Source organism: Electrophorus electricus, chromosome 6 (genome assembly GCF_041902795.1).
Source record: "Electrophorus electricus isolate QZ-2024a chromosome 6, ASM4190279v1, whole genome shotgun sequence".
In the NCBI taxonomy this organism is placed as follows: Eukaryota; Metazoa; Chordata; class Actinopteri; order Gymnotiformes; family Gymnotidae; genus Electrophorus; species Electrophorus electricus.
In genome coordinates this window covers 7,191,232-7,211,030 of record NC_137502.1, presented here as the reverse complement: position 1 = coordinate 7,211,030, position 19,799 = coordinate 7,191,232, and the positions used below count along the sequence as shown (strand labels likewise).

The 19,799-nt window shown below is 40.5% G+C and overlaps 1 protein-coding gene across 8 annotated transcripts in view; it reads right to left on the bottom strand.

The window, feature by feature from the left end:
• Positions 1-19,799, bottom strand: part of tspan4a (tetraspanin 4a) — a 71,924-nt gene that overhangs the window by 8,009 nt on the left and 44,116 nt on the right. For 4 of the 8 annotated variants that reach the window (XM_026999560.3, XM_026999561.3, XM_026999562.3 and 1 more), the window contains 5 exons: positions 11,524-11,598; positions 6,268-6,369; positions 4,485-4,616; positions 3,028-3,111; positions 1,096-2,847 (listed from right to left, as the gene is read on the bottom strand). In XM_026999560.3, the coding sequence (XP_026855361.1) occupies positions 2,779-2,847; positions 3,028-3,111; positions 4,485-4,616; positions 6,268-6,369; positions 11,524-11,598 (462 nt within the window). In that variant the 3' untranslated portion in view covers positions 1,096-2,778. Of the gene's footprint in view, positions 1-1,095; positions 2,848-2,937; positions 3,112-4,484; positions 4,617-6,267; positions 6,370-11,523; positions 11,599-19,799 lie in introns of those variants that run through there. The other 4 variants (XR_003409929.3, XR_003409930.3, XR_014124038.1 and 1 more) reach the window with 4 other exon arrangements.

Below are 19,799 nucleotides of genomic sequence, written 5' to 3'. Positions count from 1 at the left end.
TTGGTTAGATGTATTTGGAATGGATTAGGTTGTAATGAGTATTTTAGCTGAGAAAAACACCTCTGAACATTCACAGAAATTGACAAAGAATTCTGAGGAAAAGCTTCATATTGTTATTAATCTGCGTGTGTGTGTGAGTCAATGTGTGGTTTCTGTTACTCATCGGAAAATGACAGATAAAATGTCTTATCCCCATAGAGCAGTAAATCTACCATCTCTACAGAGAAATCAAGATGCTGTTACCATCACACATACACACAATCCCCAGTGCAGGCCCTCTATCTGTGGGCTGTGTGTTTGAGAAATGCTCTCTGCTCTTTATGGAGGCTGGGTTGCTGATGTCAATATTTTTATTAAATTTATCCTAGAACCAGGGATTACCTGGAGAGCCAGGAAAAAAAAAAGTACTTTAATCCCTAAATAATAAAATGCATCAACATTTAATCCTGTAGTTTTACATCATAAAGATCTTTAATACACAGTGCATGGGTATACTGCCTACCATTTTGACTTCACTGTTCCAAAACGTTTGGACACTACTGAAGCTTGCATGGGTTAGATTAGAATCTGCCCAATAGACTGCTTATAAGGTGCACAGCCAGTGCACCACAAAAATACAAGCAGTTATTTTGGAATTGTGGAACAGCTCACAGTGGCAAAGAGAGCCTAACGTGTTGCATATTAAATACCCATGGTGTCTCAAACACCATGTCTGGATGTGCTGATTACAAAAACAGCATTTATAGCCTTTCTCTGCATCTTAAAACATGAGAAACGCTGACATTGCATATACTACGAAATACACATCTCTACTGAAACAATTCCTTATTGACTAAAGTCAGACCCATGCTAGTGATCCAGACAGCTTTAGACTATGTCTCTATAATCATGTGCAGATTTGCAAGATGGTCCTGCTGCTCCCACATTACTTTCTCTCATCCAGACCCATTTCCACCCAGGTTTCATTAGCTTCGCATTAAGCAAAGAGGGTATTACATGACCTCCGAGTGACACTGCTTCAAACACACACACACACACACACACACACACACACACACAGACACACACACACACATACACACATACACACACGAGAACAGGTAGTCTATGTTTTATTGATTAAGTGAGTGAAGGAGAGAACAAGGGAGCAATGGGGGGGATGCATTATTGATCGAAAGAGTGGAGGAAGAGAGGGAGGGTGGGGATGGCAAGATGCCAGGGGGAGGAAATAACAAGAAACAGAAAGAGAAAGGGATGGAAAAGAGGATAGAGGCATTGGAAAGGAAGTCCATCCATCCATCCCATCAAATCAGTATGGAGCCAGTACATCTTGGCTGAGCCAGTCGCTGCCACCGTCGTGTTTTTCAAATTGAAATGTCACTCCTGCCTTTGATAGGGACAACCCAGGTGTTTCCATGCAGAGCTGTGAGATCACTCACCCTAGAATTGGCCAGGTTCATTTTGTCTTTATGCAAATCCCCCACGGCTTGGATGTGTTTGTTTAGCGCCACATGGCAGATAATTGCAGAGTCCCCAGACATGCAGTCCACGTTAAAATGGCCTCAGCGGATGGCTGGTGACAGGAGGGTTGAAACAGGCTGAAATCAATTACATAACATCATGTTACTTGACTTAAAAATCTACTGTGTATGGTATATCCATTTAAGGGCATTATGAGTTTATAATGGCTATATACAAACCACATAACTGTAAACGCTTTATTTATGATGCATGTTTTATAAGTCTGGTGTGTGGAAGATGTAAATACATATACACATTTGTTAATTAGTAAAGAAGTCAAAGACAGAGAGGCTGTGCCCTCGGTCTTACTCCCACTTTGCATCAATTCTTTCTATTGCCAAGTTTTGCTTCTCTCCAGCTTCAATCTCATTGCCCCATCACCCCCCACCAGCATTTCACATTGCTCATATGATCAGTCCACATGTCCAGGCATGTTCCAGGCAGCAGACCAGTCACTGGAAGCCATTGCTACACCAGATTTTCAAATTCATTAAGCTCAAAAGAGCATCCCTTTCTCTCTCTGGACTGTGCTTGTTTGTAATTAAGACAGAATTTTTAAAAATGTATCTGTCATGTCTGTGCTGTGTGCTATATTAAAACATATGTTTTCCCTCAGACAGCAGGTGGCACCCTACAGCATTTTGTTTCCCTTGAACTCTTATGCTGCAAGAGATAAACCAATTACAAATCAGTGTAGGTAATAAATATTTTAGTTATAAACAAAATAGCATGTATTTTATAAAACAACAGAGCTAATTACTGGTATTCCTCTGTCATGCTTGTCAGGCAACTAGAGTGGACTTTTGCATCTGAAATCTTCAGCTTTCTGGCTCTTTCGTTGGCTCGGAGGAAATTCAGGCCCTAAGGAAGCCTTGTGCAGTACTCATGAAATCACAATAGATGCTGTTTTTTCTCAGATGAATAAGAATGTTTCATCTTACTAGAAGTTAGAGAAACTGATCAGTTCCTTTGTTATACTACTATTTCATACTTAAAAGACCATTTGACTAACATTTCCTAAAGGCATCACACAAAAATGAGGAAAAACAAACAAAGAAACAAAAAAGCACTGTCAAAAGCACTATGTTTGTACGAGTCTAGGGGGGTGATCACCATGGCGACTGACAGATAAAAGGAGTGAGAGAGGAAGGGAGCACAGGCGGTGAAGAAAGGATCACTCCAATGTTTCACTGGCTGTGGCACTGGGGCAGTTCAGATCTGGTTCAAATCTCCGGTTCTTGGTAGGGGTGTGATCCTCTAAGCATAGAATGTTTCCACTTTCACTGCCTGACAGAAGAGCGTCATGGAGAACACCAGCCCTAGAATCTGTACCCATACAGAGAGAGAGAGAGTGAGAGAGAGAGAGAGAGAGAGAGAGAGAGAGAGAGAGAAAATAGTTATTAAGTGGCTTGTTACCATTTTAGTATTGATCAAAGGCATTGATGTGGCATCATTAGATAATAAGCGTGGGAGCTTCTTGACTCCTGCTGATTATTCACTAAGCACCTGTGTTAGAGCTGTACACAGAGCAAATATCCACAGAGCCACCAAATTCTCCTGGAGCCATCCTTTCACTCGCTCGTAGCATGGCTGTGAACACACACACACACACACACACACACACACACACACACACACACAGGCACACACACACACAGGCACAATATATTGCTGATCAAGAATAAAATTTGAATGAATAAAGACTTTTATTTCCAACTTACAAAGTCCATCAGTGTGAAAATCGGTGGAAGTGATTTGATGGAACTTTCTGAAAAACTCTTCATATGATTATTGGAGAATGCACATTCCTTATATGGTGAATGGTACTGTGATCAGACATGCACCAAATGCTATGACACTGAGGGCTTAGCTAGTTTGAATTATTCAAAGGTTTGCATGTAATGTTCCGGAATGGCAAGCCACTGGCATGTCGATGACCCCTCATGGGGACTCATTCTGCAGAGTGACTTGAAGAGACTTGCTCCACAATGCTGGAAGCCCCCAATGGGGTATCTTTTCCAGATGGCGAGGGTGCCATGCGTTTTCCCACCAGCTTCTACCTGCCTCCCACAGGTCACGCTGTTCGTTCTCTGGCGATCGACAGCCTGCCTGTGCAGCCAAGGCTGGGAGAGCGCGGAGCCATGCTACATGCCTGAGGCGGGCATGGTGCAGCTGTACTCAGCTCCACAGTCAGATCTCAAATGTCCAAATGAGGTTATTTAAACCAGTTTCATGCCGATTCGTTGCAGTGCTTAAAACTGTTACATGGCTTTGCCAAAATTTATAGAAATGGTTTCACGTGTGACAGCTCTAATGTTTTTACTATGAACATCATTTAGTCACATACATGGCTGAGAACTGAAGACAACTGCCTCACACTTTCCTCATGCTTTGCTCACACTATTAATTATTTCACCATTATAAAGAGTGAAAAGTACTCCATTGTAATTTCAATGCCCCAAGGTCCCCCACTGAACTATAACATTTGTATTCCAGCAGTATCCTCTCAGCAGTCCTCTCAAAAACTGACAATCAGTTCTGCCCTGTTTCCAGAATTTTCTATGAAAAGACAGTGGGCACCATCAGAATCACTTCAGGCACTACAACACACAGTATAATAGCTACCTTTGAACCTGTAATCAAACTGTTGTTTTAGTCACCCCCACAATCCATAATTTTCTGACCAACTACCATGTTAGTAACCGTGACTGGCAATAAAAACAGCATGTTTCATTTTCAAGCTCCTAAAATTGTGTGTATTGTGTTTCAGCAGGCAGAACACAGGGACACTGAACTTATGAGGAGGAATGTACAAGGATAGCAGATGGACTGACAGGCCTAGGGTTTTGAGCCAGTTGTAAATATGAAGTCAATAAGAATAGGCATGATATTCACAGGAGGAATTTATAGCTGCTCTAAATGCAGGTCTGTGTGGTTTGTCTCTCAGTGCACACTTTACTCACCGCAGTCCACCATGTCCCAGGGTTCTCCAGGCCACAGTTATCACTGTATTCCAAACAGCAGGAGTCAGGCACACGTGTGGCATTATACACCTCAAACCAATCTGTGTGATTAGTCACCCCACAGCAGCGGAACTTTGAGAGAAGAGAGAGAGAGAGAGAGAGAGAGAGTGTGTGTGTGTGTGTGTGTGTGTGTGTGTGTGTGAGTGAGAGAGAGAGAGAGAGAGAGCAGGCACAGAATGATGATTAATCTGATTTAATGTGTGGTTTGAATCGAGTTCATTCTCAGTGGATATGCACTGGAAATACATACTTTAAGGTCAAAAGATCATGTCTGATGTAGGAGGCAATTTTTCTCTCTTCACCCTTCGGTGATCTTAACTCATTTCCAACCAACATGTCACTATAGGAAATAATTCATCTATTTCCAAAGGAACTGCAACAAAACCACATTACCACATTTGCTAACAACCAGCCTAAAAGCCATATCCATGACTCACATGTCAATCAGTAACTTTCACACAGGGATACTCCTCTCCGTTACATCTTTTCTTCACCCTCCTGATCTCCCCCATCTCATCTCTTGTCTCTCAGCCCCAGTGGCCGATCCATACACTTTAACAGCCTGTAGATGTGTGGTACCAACCAAAGAGCCCTATTAAAGCTTTTCTGAACCCCAGGAGAGAGAACTCACCAACATAAGCCTCTAACCACTCTTTTCTTTCTCTTTATTTTTTCCCTGCATCTCCACCCTGCTGGCAAAAGATTTACAAGTTGTCAGCAAAGCATTAATATAACAAACCAATGATGCAGCCTTATCCATCCATTAACACAGCAGCTCCATAGCCCCTTGGCAAGCCGTTATCCATTTCCATCCATAACATATAAAGCACAAATAAAGCAGACACATTTACACATGTACACAACACACATATGCACACACCAACCCATACACATAGGCTATTATTTGCTGATTCCATATTTTCTTCTCACCTCCATTATTTGGGAAAGCTGTTGATTTCACATGAATAATACAAAGGAAGGCACATCAAAGGCACCCGAGTATAAACACCAGGTCCATAAGGGATTTGGAACTCTCTAACTCTCCCTCTTTTTGCGTACATATGTGAGCATGTCACCTTGCTTTTCTCTTTTTCATTTTTTACCAGTTTGTTGAAGTTTTTATAACCCATTTCCTAAGAAACACTTCCAAAAAGCATTGAAAATGCAGTGACAGGTCATTTAGTGGAGCAGACACTTGTAGTCTACAAAGGCATTAGTAGACTCCAACTACTACTATCACTGTCATGACCTGAAACAGTATTAAGAACGATCAAAAGTTCACCTTGTGCTGCCTGACATCATCCAGTATGGAAAGGAGGAATGCTGTGTTTATTTTTCACCACTAAGGGAGAACTGGTGCCATTTGTTCCTCTACAGGTAATGAACAGCGACTCATTTAACTAACAGTCATCTTAGAACACTCCATTAGCTAGGCACAATAAAATAATAATGTGCCACACACATCAACTTTAAATCTAACTGAAAGTCTCCTCACACTCACGGTCATGTTCTGTACTCTTCCTGTTTGAGATCAATGTAAGCTCTAACCCAGGTCTTTTGGACTACTCTCTGGTAATGTTTGTTTACAGTGTTAGCCCTCTGTGTATTAACAACACCCTAATCCACGTCGCATAGCCCTGACGATGCCTGATCCGAACACTGAGCCTGTAATCTTTGCAGGCTTTTGGCCACAAAGCAGCTGTGTGAATGTTAGAAGTCTTACATCAGTCTGGACAATGCTCCAGGCATTGGTTAGGCCAATGTTTCCCTCTGTTCCAAAGAGCTGAAGGCCTTTTTTCAGGTCACTTTGAGCATACTGGTCAATCTGAGAAACACAGAGAAGAAGACAAATGAGTGATATAGAACAGTGTAAGCAGAAGAGGCAGGCTTTGGTAACCAGTGAGCGTTGGTTGTTTTACACAGCTGTGTAATAAACATTTAGAGGTAGGCCTGGATGGCTCAGAATGGATGGTCTATGAAAACTGCATTTAATATTCAAACATTTTCTTTAAACTCAGGCTTTTCTCTGCTTTTTGACTTTAACTGCTGACTACTGAGATAATTCTTGTTTTGATAGTTCTGAAAGGTGTTATTTAGCATCTGTGTGAACTGGAGGCATAGCTACCAAGATTCTAATACTAAGATACTAAGATTCTAATACTAAGATACTAATATAGCTACTAAGATTCATCAACCTAATAATGATCTTTTCATAACCGATATGACACAATTTTAGTTTATTGATCAATCTATCATGAACCTGACACTATAATAATCCCTTACAATTTTCTCTCTTCAGTATTCCCACAAAAACTGCCAAGGCCATCAGTGTGCACTAATGTGGTTTGTTACTCAGTGGACTCAACATGAATGTGAAATGGGAAGCATACGTGTGGGAGTGCATGAGACTGAGAGGGAGGAGAAGAGAGAGAGAAAGGGATAAAGGGATGCATAACTCATTAATCAGAATGACTGAAAAAGAGCAAAACCTTCCAAAGGTAAAGGCAGTGTGGTAACTGATGATCGATGGGGGATATGATGCTGACAGTATGGCACCTGGGTGACATCTCCACCGTGTGTCAGGACTGATCACCGTACTTCCTGAATTTCTCTCTCTCACACATATATGTATACACACCTAGCACTTGACTGTAACCTAAATTATTTAGCAGTGTGGAGTGGCTCATATATATGTGCTGATTAAAAAAACTAGTAGAGTGCAGATTGGGCATGCCTGTCATAGTGAAAAAAATTTAAATGTTTCAAATGTACCTTAAAATGAAAGCAAAAAATACTGTAGCTTAAGAACAGAATTTGGAAGTGACAAATATGAGTAATGTTATCTGTGATGCATTTGTGTAAAATTTAATTACTGATACTGTTATGGTCAAATTGGTTTATTATAAAGCCCTGAAGTCTGCGGTTGTGGCAGATTGTATCAAAAAATTGAAAATCTCTTTTCCAAAGGGCTTTAGAAAAAAATTTTTTTTACATGGTGTACTCCTATCTATTTATGAACAAATGATACGGCACAGACATTCCAGCATATTTTTTTACAGTCAATCCATTCCATAATAGTTGCATTTTACCTAATCGCCTTCTAAACTATATAATACCTCTTTCACAATACTAGACTGAAAAAAGCCATCTCAAAGGAAGAAGTGCAAATTGCACATTCAATAGCTTCAATGCTATTGAGACCCAAGTAAAAAGCTGCAAATATCCAGCCTTTGAGCATACTGCTGCCTAAGCTCACTGGGCCATAGGGACTGGGTTTCTTGCAACAGAAAATAGCTTGTCAGGGCCCCAACCCTTTCCTGGAGTAATGCGAGGTAAATAACATGTGGGGTACAAGCAGACTTTGCTGCCTTTTCTTAGTGCCTGGTGACAAAGCAGAGCTGCAAGATCTCCACCAACATGCTACCAGTCACCTGTCATTAATTATTCCAAGCCATGGAGGAAAGGGGAGCACACGTGCACACTGGTGCGCATGCAGGAGAGAGGGGGTGGGGGGGATAGAGAGAGAGAGAGAGAGAAAGAGAGAGAGAGAGTGAGAAATCCATATCTTTTACCTGCAAATAAAAGCTTTTCCTCAAACAATATAGTATCCTACCAAGGACATAAGAAATGCACATCACAGAGAGCTAGTCAGTGCTTAAGGATCTCTGCTGTGCAGTGGGATTTGCAAAGTAAAACTGCATTAAATAAGCACACAGGCGGGACTTCTAAAGCTTCCTATCAGCTCCTATTAGGCATACAGAGCTGTGCATGGAGCCCAGGCTGGTTTTTTTTCCTGAACATAGCTTTCTGTGTCACTGCTGTTCACTGGTATGCCATCCAACTCCTCTGTTGTCCCAGTGGTGCCCCTGCAATCTCCTGAATACACAAGTCCAAATGTACATGCAAACACTACAAAGCCCCCAAAGTGACCAACACAGTGCTCAACCCCCAAAACGAAGCAGGATAATCATTAATTAATTTATCCTAAATGCGAGTGATTAAAGGGGGATTTCTGAAAGAGATGTGTGAAACTAATCTCTTAGTGGAAAAGGAAAACAATATTTCTCCATTTGCCATGGCAATGAAAAAAAGGCAAGGCACTGCATTCTAATGATTTCCTAAGCCTTCTTTAGCTTGACTGCTTAGGTCCCTTTGGGTGTGACCTTGAGCATAACCACAATGACGTGAGGTTGTTCTATGTCAACAGAGAGAGCACGATAGAGATGAATAGTGAAGTTTTCCAGTTTTCCTACATTTGGCATTTGCTGTGGTTCAATAAATATGCATTTCATATCCCAAATGAATATTTGCCACTAAGAGCAGCATCCACGTGGAAGACTTCTAGAAGAGTAGTGACAAATGCTTTTATATTATTAACATCTATCATGGGGCTTTGTTTTTATTTGAGGGTGGAGGCTTGCCAAAAAAAAAGACAAATAATAAGCTCAGAATCTGATAATAAGGCATCTTCATTAGCTTTATGGTTTACAGTGTAAAGACTGGGTCACTGCAAATGGTAAATCAATCATTTAATATTTTAACATTGCTTCAAAATCTAACATGTTTGGAAAGCTTTTGTTGAATAAAAAAGTCCCAGAATGTCTTAATCTTCACATTAATGCTGTTGGATAGTCTTACATGTTCAAGCCTGGATTTTCTTTTCTTTTTTTCTTTTTTTTTTTTACTAAAATTACATGTTCTACAAATAGCATAATCACGGCATTAGAATGAAATTGTCCTGAACATTCACATCTAAGCAACTGCACTCATTTCCATAGCACTTTCCGATAGGTTTTTTGTTGTTGCTGTTGTTGCTATTTTGTTGATGTTGTTTTTGCACATGAATTTGAAAAGAAATCAACTGTTACCATAGTTGGTTTGGTCAAAATAATAATAGAAAGGTGCATCAGGGCATGCAAGGGAGACTGCACCTCCTTCAAATCCTGGAATTAGACAGCAACTGTCCTCTGGTGCCACAGCTGCTTCTCCTGTTCAGACTGGCTGTGTTAGCGTGGATGGGAAGGTGTCTCCCTGTGTTTACCGAATTGAGGACATGCCCCTGAGGTATCCCCTCGCAATATTCACTGCAGCCAGGCGCCACTAATTAGCATTTGGTTTTAGCTCACAGCTACAGCAGCTGGTGCAATTGCAAGCCAGGGCTAAGAGGGATGTAGAGAAGGTGCTTGAAAGCAGATGGAACCACGAAGCTATGAAGAAGCTGCGTGGCTGTGTGGCTGCGTTGTGTTAAGCATACATCCCACCAGCACAGCTGCACGTAACAACACTGACAAGTGCGCCATAGTAACTTTGCCAGTTCCATACAGAACTCAACTGACATTTCTGGCAAGGGTGTTTCCAGGATCATTTTACTTACTAAATGAGGGTTGACTGCGGTTCACTAGAGATCCCATTACCCTTCTTTTTATCACACAGTAATTGTACGGGGAGTGGGGGGGTGGTAGTGGTAAAACAGTCACTCGTCTGGTCACCGCATTAAACATTTATGCAGTTATATTACACTTTATGATCTTATGAAGTGGAAATAAATGTCCACAGAAAGCATACCTATGCAGTATGTGTACCTAAAGTCCGGTTGGGTACGGTATGTCTGTAACAGTATGTCTAAAGAGGCATAAAATCTTTTCAAAAAAGGTTTTGACTGTACCAAAATAGCAAATGTCAACTTCACCAGCCATCTTCAGATATCTGCTCTTAGATTAGGGTTTTTCTGCAGGCCTGAGTGTTTGAAAAACAAAAGGAGGATCTGGTTTTCTGAGGTTTAAAATTATATTAAGGGTTGATTCCCCCAGCTTCCAACAAAAATGTTACCCAGTAATCTTTACTGCTGCAGACATCAAAATAAAGTGAGATGTCACAAAGCACTGAGATAAAGAAGATAAATAAAAATGGCTTCCTAAGCCTTACACATAAAGATGATAAGAGAGCATAGCTGCCTTCTGACCTTGGGTTTGTTAACAGGGGTTATAGAGGAACTCATGCATTAAACATTGCACCAGTGGATCAGAGGACACCCAGTGAGGGGAACATAACTGCATTTGGATTCTTTTCCACCACTGCTGACTTGATCAAACAGACAGACAGACCTTCAGCTTGGCTGTGCCTTTGATAACCCATTTTATTTGGGGCCAGTAGTTATACAGTTCTTCTGGTAGAGTCTGCATGTTTTCAGCAGTCTTACACATGGAAGAAAGCTGTGTATGTCTGTTTTATTTTGTTTTTGTTGGTTGGTTGGTTTGTTGGTTGGTTAGTGAAGAGATGGGTTGGCAGCAAGTTCTATTTTATGCAGATGCAGATAAACAGAGTCATCTATTTGATATGACAAGCTGAATGATAAGCACCAGCATATTTAAGTTTGTGCAAACAAAATGTGGGGCAAATTGTCTGGCATGGCTGTAACAATGCCTGCACCTGGAGGGACAGGAAATGAGCAGCACATACATACATTCATATACACAAAATAAATGTCCTGCTTACGTGCCTTTCGAAAACATATCAAAGTTAAGACAGAAAAGCTCTTCAGCTGTGCATGATCCAAAATTATGCATGTAGATCAGAGCCATTTCACACACTGAGTAACTATAACCAGACTGCCTCTACCAAATGTTTTCAAGGACTGAAGATAAATTATCACAATCTATTTCATTTGGTTATATTCCAGAAGTTATTTTTTTTTAAATCTATATTGACTATAGAGGCATTATAGAAAAAATATATCTCCATCTTGACCTTTAGCAATTTATAAAAGATGTGCACCATGCTGAGAGGAGCCAGTCCAATGCTCCCACTGAGTTTTGCTCAGGGGCAAAAGTTTTGAAGGATCTTCAATTTTTTCAGCCTCTGCTTCCACCATCAGATATTAAGTGGCAGTAGTGATAGAGAGACATCAAAAGCTTATTGTTACTGAGATGATCCACTATGCGGTTCGCTCCTAGAACAGGTGTTAAAGTGATCATCTTACCTGGTTCTGGTAAGCAAAGCAGAGGATGATGGACAGAATCTCCAACAGGAAAATCACAAGGAGCAGAATGAAGAACTGCAGAGTAGGAGAGAAAGACAGTGAGAGGAGGTAGTAGTGAGATATGGCATAGATGAATGGAGCATCATTTTAATCAATCGCTGAAAATATTTTATGACTAACTGCAAGGATGAGGAGGGTCAGAGAGCTCTTAAAAAATGCAGCAGGGTGATTTAGCCCTACTGCATCTGGCTTTTTTCAGGAGCTATATTTCTACTTCTCCCTCATACCGCTTTCATTCTGAATAACAGTGATGCAGTAAAATTCATCTCATACCAGCACACATTGCAGAGCACTGAAGACAGCAGGCTTGCTTAAAAAAAACTTCTAACTTGCACAGCAACATATGTTGTTATTATCAGATCATGGAAAGTGTGTCAGACATATAAGCTGTGAAAGAGGTAATCAGGAGGAATGTCCAACAGATCGGGGACACCAACTACACTTCTGGAGGGCCATGGTCACACCCAGTGTTTTCACTGTCTTAAGAATTCATCAACTAATTATTAATCCTTTTGACTCATAGCTAAGCAAAAAGCATGCAATGGTGCAGCTCATCTAGGTTAACCTTGAGGAAGAGTGAGACAGAGAGAAGGAGGGAGAGAGACCGAAAGCAAAGAGAGAGAAAGAGAGACAGAAAACAATTGAGAGCAGTTGAACATAAAAGCTCATTCACACATTTTCTTCTTATTGCTGTTAGAGTCTGTTGTATTTGTACTATTAATCTTCTGTAGACCAAGCTCTGTGTCAATAACCTTTAAAAAGTATGTTCTGAAAGCAATAGGTTTCCAACATCTGCCAGAGCTTGACATAAAAATAATCTAGTAGAAAATGATAGTAGAGGAATGGATTCATGATGTAACATCTGTATTTTAATGAGTAGCCCATTCGAACAAACCACCAAGCACACACACATTAAAAAGACTTTTTCATCATATTTTCCTTGAAAATAAGACATGCATGTTTATCTGAGAGAGATAAATACATGTATGTTTATGCAAAGCTGTTGTTAAACCAGTTATAAAACACTGTTCTTATATTGGTTGTATAACATCAAAGGCACAACTGAATGGTGTTGCCATGGACATATATGTTAGTCTTACAACCTATCGTACATTTTTTTCTCTCTCTCTAAGCATTTTTGATCACAGCTGCTCTTCCCTCATCAGCCATGTGCAGATACTAAATTGTAATGGGGCTGGGATTATTCTGCAATCACACTGGCATCGTCTGCAAAATATAAAGGCATGCGGGTGATCTAACCCACATTGTTAATACATCCGTGACATAATAGCTGCTTAAGGTGTGAACAACCCCTGTCCCTTGTCAGAGAATATTTTAACATGAACCTGCTCCCCCAGAACAGCCCCGCTGTGGACCATGAATGCTACCTCAGAGACTCCACCTGGCCTGCTCCACCCACTAGGGCACAGTGTTTCACTATTAAGACACCCCTGATAAATCCTCACAGTGACACTTTGTACAGCTGTGGTCACCAGCGCGCTTCGACTGGAAACATAAACCAAGAGAATATATCACGACACAAATATTATGCCACATAAATGGTGAAGCCATGTTTTATTTCACATATATTGCAATGCCAGTGATTTGTTTGCTTTAATGTTGGCCTACACATTTGCATTATTCTAACAAGCTTAAAGCAGGCAGAGCAAGGTGCTAGCAACACCAAAGTCATCGATTGGGTTCCCATTGGGTTCCCAGGGAATGCACATGCTGCCATATTGATAAATATATAAGTCACTGTGAATAAGAGCATCTGCTAAACATTAATTTATTCAGTTGTACAAATTATCTGGTTTAGTACATTCAGTATCATTCATTTTCTTTCATTGTGGGTATAAAACAAACAAACAACCAATAACAGCAGCTATGAGCAGTGAGCAGGGTAAATTAAAGAAGGCATTAGCATTAGAATGCGCATATCTGCACTTGCACAACAGCTGCGGACCAGTTTAAGTGACAGTCAATCGGAATGGCAAAGGTAGCTAATTGCGAAATCTGACATGTAGAAAGTGCAGCCTAACTGTTCTCACACGAACATAAAAACCAGCATAACCTTATGCTGGCTCAGAGATAACGAGATATACATCTTCCTCAACACTCTTCTCTTGTTGCTCTTGCCTCTTTCTCATGCCCGTAGGGAGACGGTAGAAGTGATGGATAATGTCCATGAGCTAGATTCCCTGATCACTGTTGACAATAGGGGGAAGTGGGGTGAGTGGGGACATGCTAATCTGTGCCCAAATGGCATGTATGCTCCTGAATTCAGTCTTTTGGTAAGGACACTTCAACTGTATATGTGCCAAATCTGTATTACTGTGGAATGTACATTTTTAAGTGATTTTCCCTAAACAGCCTAATTAGATTTGCATTTATATGTATACTAATCTCCTCAATAGACCAATAAAGCATTCATTCATGTTTCAGGTGAAACGTTTCCAAGGGCCCAGTATTATTTTTGATGACACTACTTTAAATGGCATTTGTCTGTTTTTTTATCATTAAGTCATCTGGACAATAATGTGTGACAAAGAATCAAAGAAGGGAATTTAAGTGCCCAACTCCACACATATGCATTACTCTTTATGTTAAACTAACTGCAGTAGGTAGAAAAGCAGATGGTTAAGCTAAAAGTGTTTCACTGTGCCTATTAATGTAACATTTTCTTTATATCTTCACATGGCTTTCAGCATTCTTGCACCATTTCTGTATGTTCAGTCTTTATGGTGGTATGTATGTAAGAAAGGACAAGAAAGGATGGTGTCCATCAGGACCTGTCAAAGCCTTCCATTACATTTACGGTATTTAGCTGACACGTTTATCCAAAGCGACTTGCAATTATGAATACAACGTGAGCAATTGAGTTTTAAGGGCTTTGCTCAGGGACCCAACAGTGGCAACTTGGCAGTGGTGGACTTGAACTGGCAACCTTCTGATTACAAGTCAAATACAAGTAAAATACTCATCACTGAGCTATCACTGCCTTCCAAATGAAAACAGACATCACTCAAGGCAAACAGCTGATGACAACATAAGGTCTGTTTGTGTAATTTTTATACTGTTTAAAAATTATTAAAATGCTCAAAATTAAAATAGATGGTAAATGTACACGATTCAGATAACCACTAGTGTTGTTTGAAGTACAGTGAATTTAGTAAGGATAATGGGTGTTAAATATCACCCTTCAAGTTCAAATGTGACTCCAAGATTCTGGATGGAGAAGCCATGGATTTTGGAGAGTGGGGATCCTGGAACAGTGACTGTGAGCAGAGTATCTATGGGATCCAGACAAAACAAGAAGCATATCAGGGTCTGGGAGATGGCACTGCTCTCAATGATATCAAATCATAATCGTTTTTAATTTGTGCTCCCCTTCAAAGGTTGGTCAGAACATAGTGGTGGCATGCTAAACTTTGCTTTGTAGTTGGCTTGTGGTGATGTGGCTGATGTTTTAAAAGCCTCTTGTTGCAGTATAAATTGCAGGGCTGTCAGATGCAACAGTGTCAAATGGTGCTTTATGGCTGTTTGGTTAGGCCTGGAGGTGGTGCTCACAAACAGACCTGAAGGATTGCATACCCACTATCCCTTTATCTAAAGTATAACCTTCATGTGTTTTCTTATTCACATTATATACTCAAGGCTTTTTGTGGTAGAAATCTCTCTCTCTCTCTCTCTCTCTCTCTCTCTCTCTCTCTCTCTCTCTCTCTCTGAGTATCTGAATAATTTCAAATCAAATCTAGCAGTGAAATAAATAGATTTTTTCAAAGATTTTTAAATAAATAGATTGGATGCTTTACTTTAACAATCTGACATGGTGAACCACTTTTATGTATGAGCAATTGAAAGTAATCACGACGTTACATATGTAAAGCTGGCAGCTTTGTGAACGTGTGTGGTGTAAATGTCCATGATGGAGGGGAGAAAGAACTCAAAGATCTCTGCTGTCCTCACTAATTTATGCAGGGTCTTACAGTCTAAGACAATGCAATTCCCAAACCAGGCAGTGATGCAGCTGCTCAGGATTCTCTCTATCAGAGGAGTTGTCAATGTTGAGTGGAGAGTGATCACCCCTTACTTTCCTGAAGTCAACCACCATTTCTTTTGTTTTATCCTTGCACCCATCCATTAGCCACTGCACCTCTCTGTAGGCTGACTCGTCATCCCTGCTGATGAGACCCACCATGGTCATGTCATCAGTGAACTTGATGATGTGGTTCAAGCTATGCGTTGCTGCATATTCATGGATTAACAAAGTGAACAACAGTGGACTGAGCACAGAGCCCTGGGGGACCCCAGTGCTCAGTGTAGTAGTGCTGGAGATACTGCTCCCAATCTGGACTGATGTTGCCCAGTCAAGAAGTCCAGGATCCAGTTCAAGAATGAGGTGTTCAGGCCCAGCAGTCTCAGCTGTAGTGTATTCAGTGAAGTGGGGCAGCTGCATCTTAATGTACCTTATGAGTCTCTTGATGCACTTCACTCACTGGGCATGAGTGTGACTGGGCGGTAGTCAATGAAAACAGGACAATGAAGCCTTCTTCAGCACAGGGGCCATCGCAGTGGCCTTGAAGTAGGAATGGTGGTGGTGGTCAGGGATATGTTGATGTCCGTGAGAACATCAGGCAGCTGGTCTGCATATGCTCTGAGCACTCAGCCAGGTGAGATTCACAGCAATGAGAGCACACAAGACAGCAATTCACCACTAAACATACACTTAAAAAAAACATTACATGAGGATATTTTGTTATGTAAGTTGCTACCAACAAGAATTACATTAGAGTATATATTTCACCTTCTGAATGAATGGATCAAAAATAATGACACTGACCATGGAAAAAAATGCATAGGGGTTTGAATAGATGGTGCCAGAGCAATGACTAGATGACACAGCTGTGTTTATGAATTAAAGAAGTTTCTCCAAATATGGACACACTGCAGCATTCATTGCAAGGCACTGACAGTCAAGAAAATACCAGAGGAATTAAAATTTGTCCTAGACTCTGGTAAATTTGTATAAAGGCTTAAGCAATATATTCATATGTGGTCAGTGAGCCTTGTGATGAAATGGCCAGTGAACATATGCAACTTTTGCTACACACTGAAGTGAGATGGTTGTCAAGGCAACACATGCTCACAAAGTTCTTTTAACTGCACTCTAGAGGTATACATGTGTTTGCATGACTAACAATCTTCCTTGGCTAGTCTGTTTGAGGAATCAGTATGACTGGGAAAACTAGCCTTTCTGGCTGATATTTTCTCACTTTTGAATGAATTTAAAAACTTAAAATTGACGTCATAGGAACGCTTGAGGATCTGATCTGTGCTGAACAAGAGAAAGTGCTTGAGTTATTGTCTGATGACACCCTGATATCAGGCTAATCAGGTGCACACCTCTCATTGAAATGGTAAGGGCTTTTATAAGGGCTTTCAATATAACAAAAATATTGTATAGCATTGTTGGTTTTCTCTTTCTATTTCACTATTTCTGTGAAAGCCTAATAAACTTGGTCTTGAAACACTGACATATGCTGCTACAAGAGACAAGTCTTTCTGGCATGGGCTCTTAGATGAAGTGTATTGCACATCTCATGCTACCTCAAGGGAACTACAGTCATAAATGTAAGTGCTGTCCAAAATGAAAGGAATGTCATAACTGGCATTACAAATGGTACCACAAGTTTGATATATTTTCAGCATTTTACTTTTCATTGTTTATTCTGCAGAGAAAATCAAGCCGACATTCCACGTTAGTGTGAAAGAAAAAGCATTTTCCACTAATTTAATGGCAACAACACAAATTTCTATGACAGTGAACACAGATTTTGTTTCTCATTGATTGGTTATGGATATAGACTATTATGAAAGCGTGCCCACGCTAGGACAATATTGATTGTGGCAAATGGTTTTCCCACAGAACAATTCAGGTGGCAACCAGTTCTTTATTTACATTGGTCTTTTCATTACACTAATAAACAATTCAAGTCAACTAGAGTGCGACCTCCCTCATCTCTCCAGTAATGCTGCAGTAAAAGACAAATAAATGAAATTACCCTCAGTGAGATAACAGCATACTGTTTTGTGGCTTCCTTTTAAGAATTCACAATGTGGTCCATTGTATGATGACAAAATTGTCCGCGGCAAAGTGGAAATAAACTGGCATGATAAGATGAGAACGCATCAGACCAGTATTAGTCATTCTCTGAAAGCTTAGGTTAAGACCTTTTGTTTAGGTTAAGTCTTAATGCTCCAGTTTTGCTGAAATCCCACTTCAGTGTCAAATCAACGGCATAGTAGGCTAAATGATGAGCAGGAACAAAGCCTATCTAAAGTGTATCTACTGACTATGTTTCCTTCTCTTTGAGTAAACCATCAGTGGCTCATTGGGTGCAAGGACATTTTATGTATGTACAGATTGTCAAAATCAATGCACCTCATGACCACCACCCTCCAGTGCTTCTGCGATATCCTGTGTTCAGGCACTGGGGCTACCTTGCTGGAGCACTCTAAGGCATACTCAAACCACAGATGTTCTGTTTTCCCGCTGTTGCCTGGACTGAATCACTGATGAGGGGCTGAACTCTGCCCTGCCACATCACTGGCTGCAGGTGGTGTCATTTCAAGACTGGTGGAGTGCTGGCTTTTGGGCTGAGTAAAATTCAATGAGGTGAGTGGCAGCTGGGTGCCTCAGCGCAGGTCATTATCTTCAAAAGCCATAGTGCTGTGAAAAAGTATTTGCCTGTCTGACCTTCTGGATTTTTCTCGCTGAACATGTCAAGCTCTTTTCATGTGTTGCAGCAAGACACATTGAGTCTGCAAAAAATTATATATATTTGTTGGTTGCAGTAACATGTATTGTATCTGGGTCTATTCCATGTCAGTAAAGTAATTAAACACCCAATCATCATGTGTGAAAAATAAAAAGCATGATTCAGTCCAACTACCTGTTGGATTTCAGAAAGACAACCAATGAGGTATGATATGGCAAGGGGAGAGGCAGTATGCCTTTCATTGTTCAGCTATCCTGCTGAAGATAAGGTTATGGATCTGATCACATTGTATAAAGTAATAAAAATACAGATTATCCGACAGCAGGATTTTGTCTCATAGCACCATATTTTGTAATAATAAATTCTGATTGGAATTTTTAATACTTAACACAGTCTGTTCAGACTGGTTCAACTCTGACAGCACTGCCACCTTAGCTCTGCTTACCTTTTCATTATGATTCAGTAGGCTTGGGTGTAAATAAATATTTAATTACAGTTGCAAAAAGAGATAAAAACATATCTGCGTTGACAGATTGATGTCACGTCACCTAGTATCTGACTCACTGTAAACAGATCCTTTGAAACCTAGATGGCAGCTAGGCCCAAGGTCTCTCATAAAAGAGGTCTTTTGGCAATCTGTTAATCAAAATGACCCACTGCTTTACAGGCTGAAATGACAGAGCTAATGCTAACGAGCCACACTTCCTCACTCCTTCATCTGAAGGCCGCCACCTAGGAGCAGTAATTGGAATGGATTCTCTTGCCAGTGCTTTGCTACCTAATTAGAGTTGGCTCAGTGTATATGTTTTTCACTTTGTCAAAAAATGATTATGGAACGAAATAAATGTGTGTTTGCACTCATCTTTGCTCTAGTTGAGAGGTATTATTGGTGTGGTTGGTCTTTTAAAACAGCCCCACCAGATTTAGGCACCACAGGAGTCTATCCCTTTCCTTCAATCCCCCATCCTCTATCCAAATGTTCCTCCAAAGCTCCTACCTTATCCTGCCTTTCTATGTGTTGCTCATGCAAGTGTAAATAATAAACAGGCAGGGAGGACTCCCTCCTTGTAGACAAGCTTCCTGATTTTTTAATACGGTGATTGAAAATTTCTGATTGCAGTTTATGATTACAGTGCCCAAAGATGTTTTTCTCAGATCATCTATTTTAGTAAAAGACAGATCAGTCAAAGATTAGATTATATTTAATAAAAAAAGGCTAAGCAACTATTTATCCTTAAATATCCCGGAATGCCCATTTTCTAGATTTCTACCATCCCATGTAAGGTAACCAAACCTGGCACACACCTCCTCTCTGGTGTGAATTTTTTTTTAATGTTGGCTGTAGCTGCCTTACACTCCAAGACATTTAGTAGAGAATTTTAAGGGCTCAAAAATAACATGTAATGATGCAGACGCCCGACTGGCTACAACATC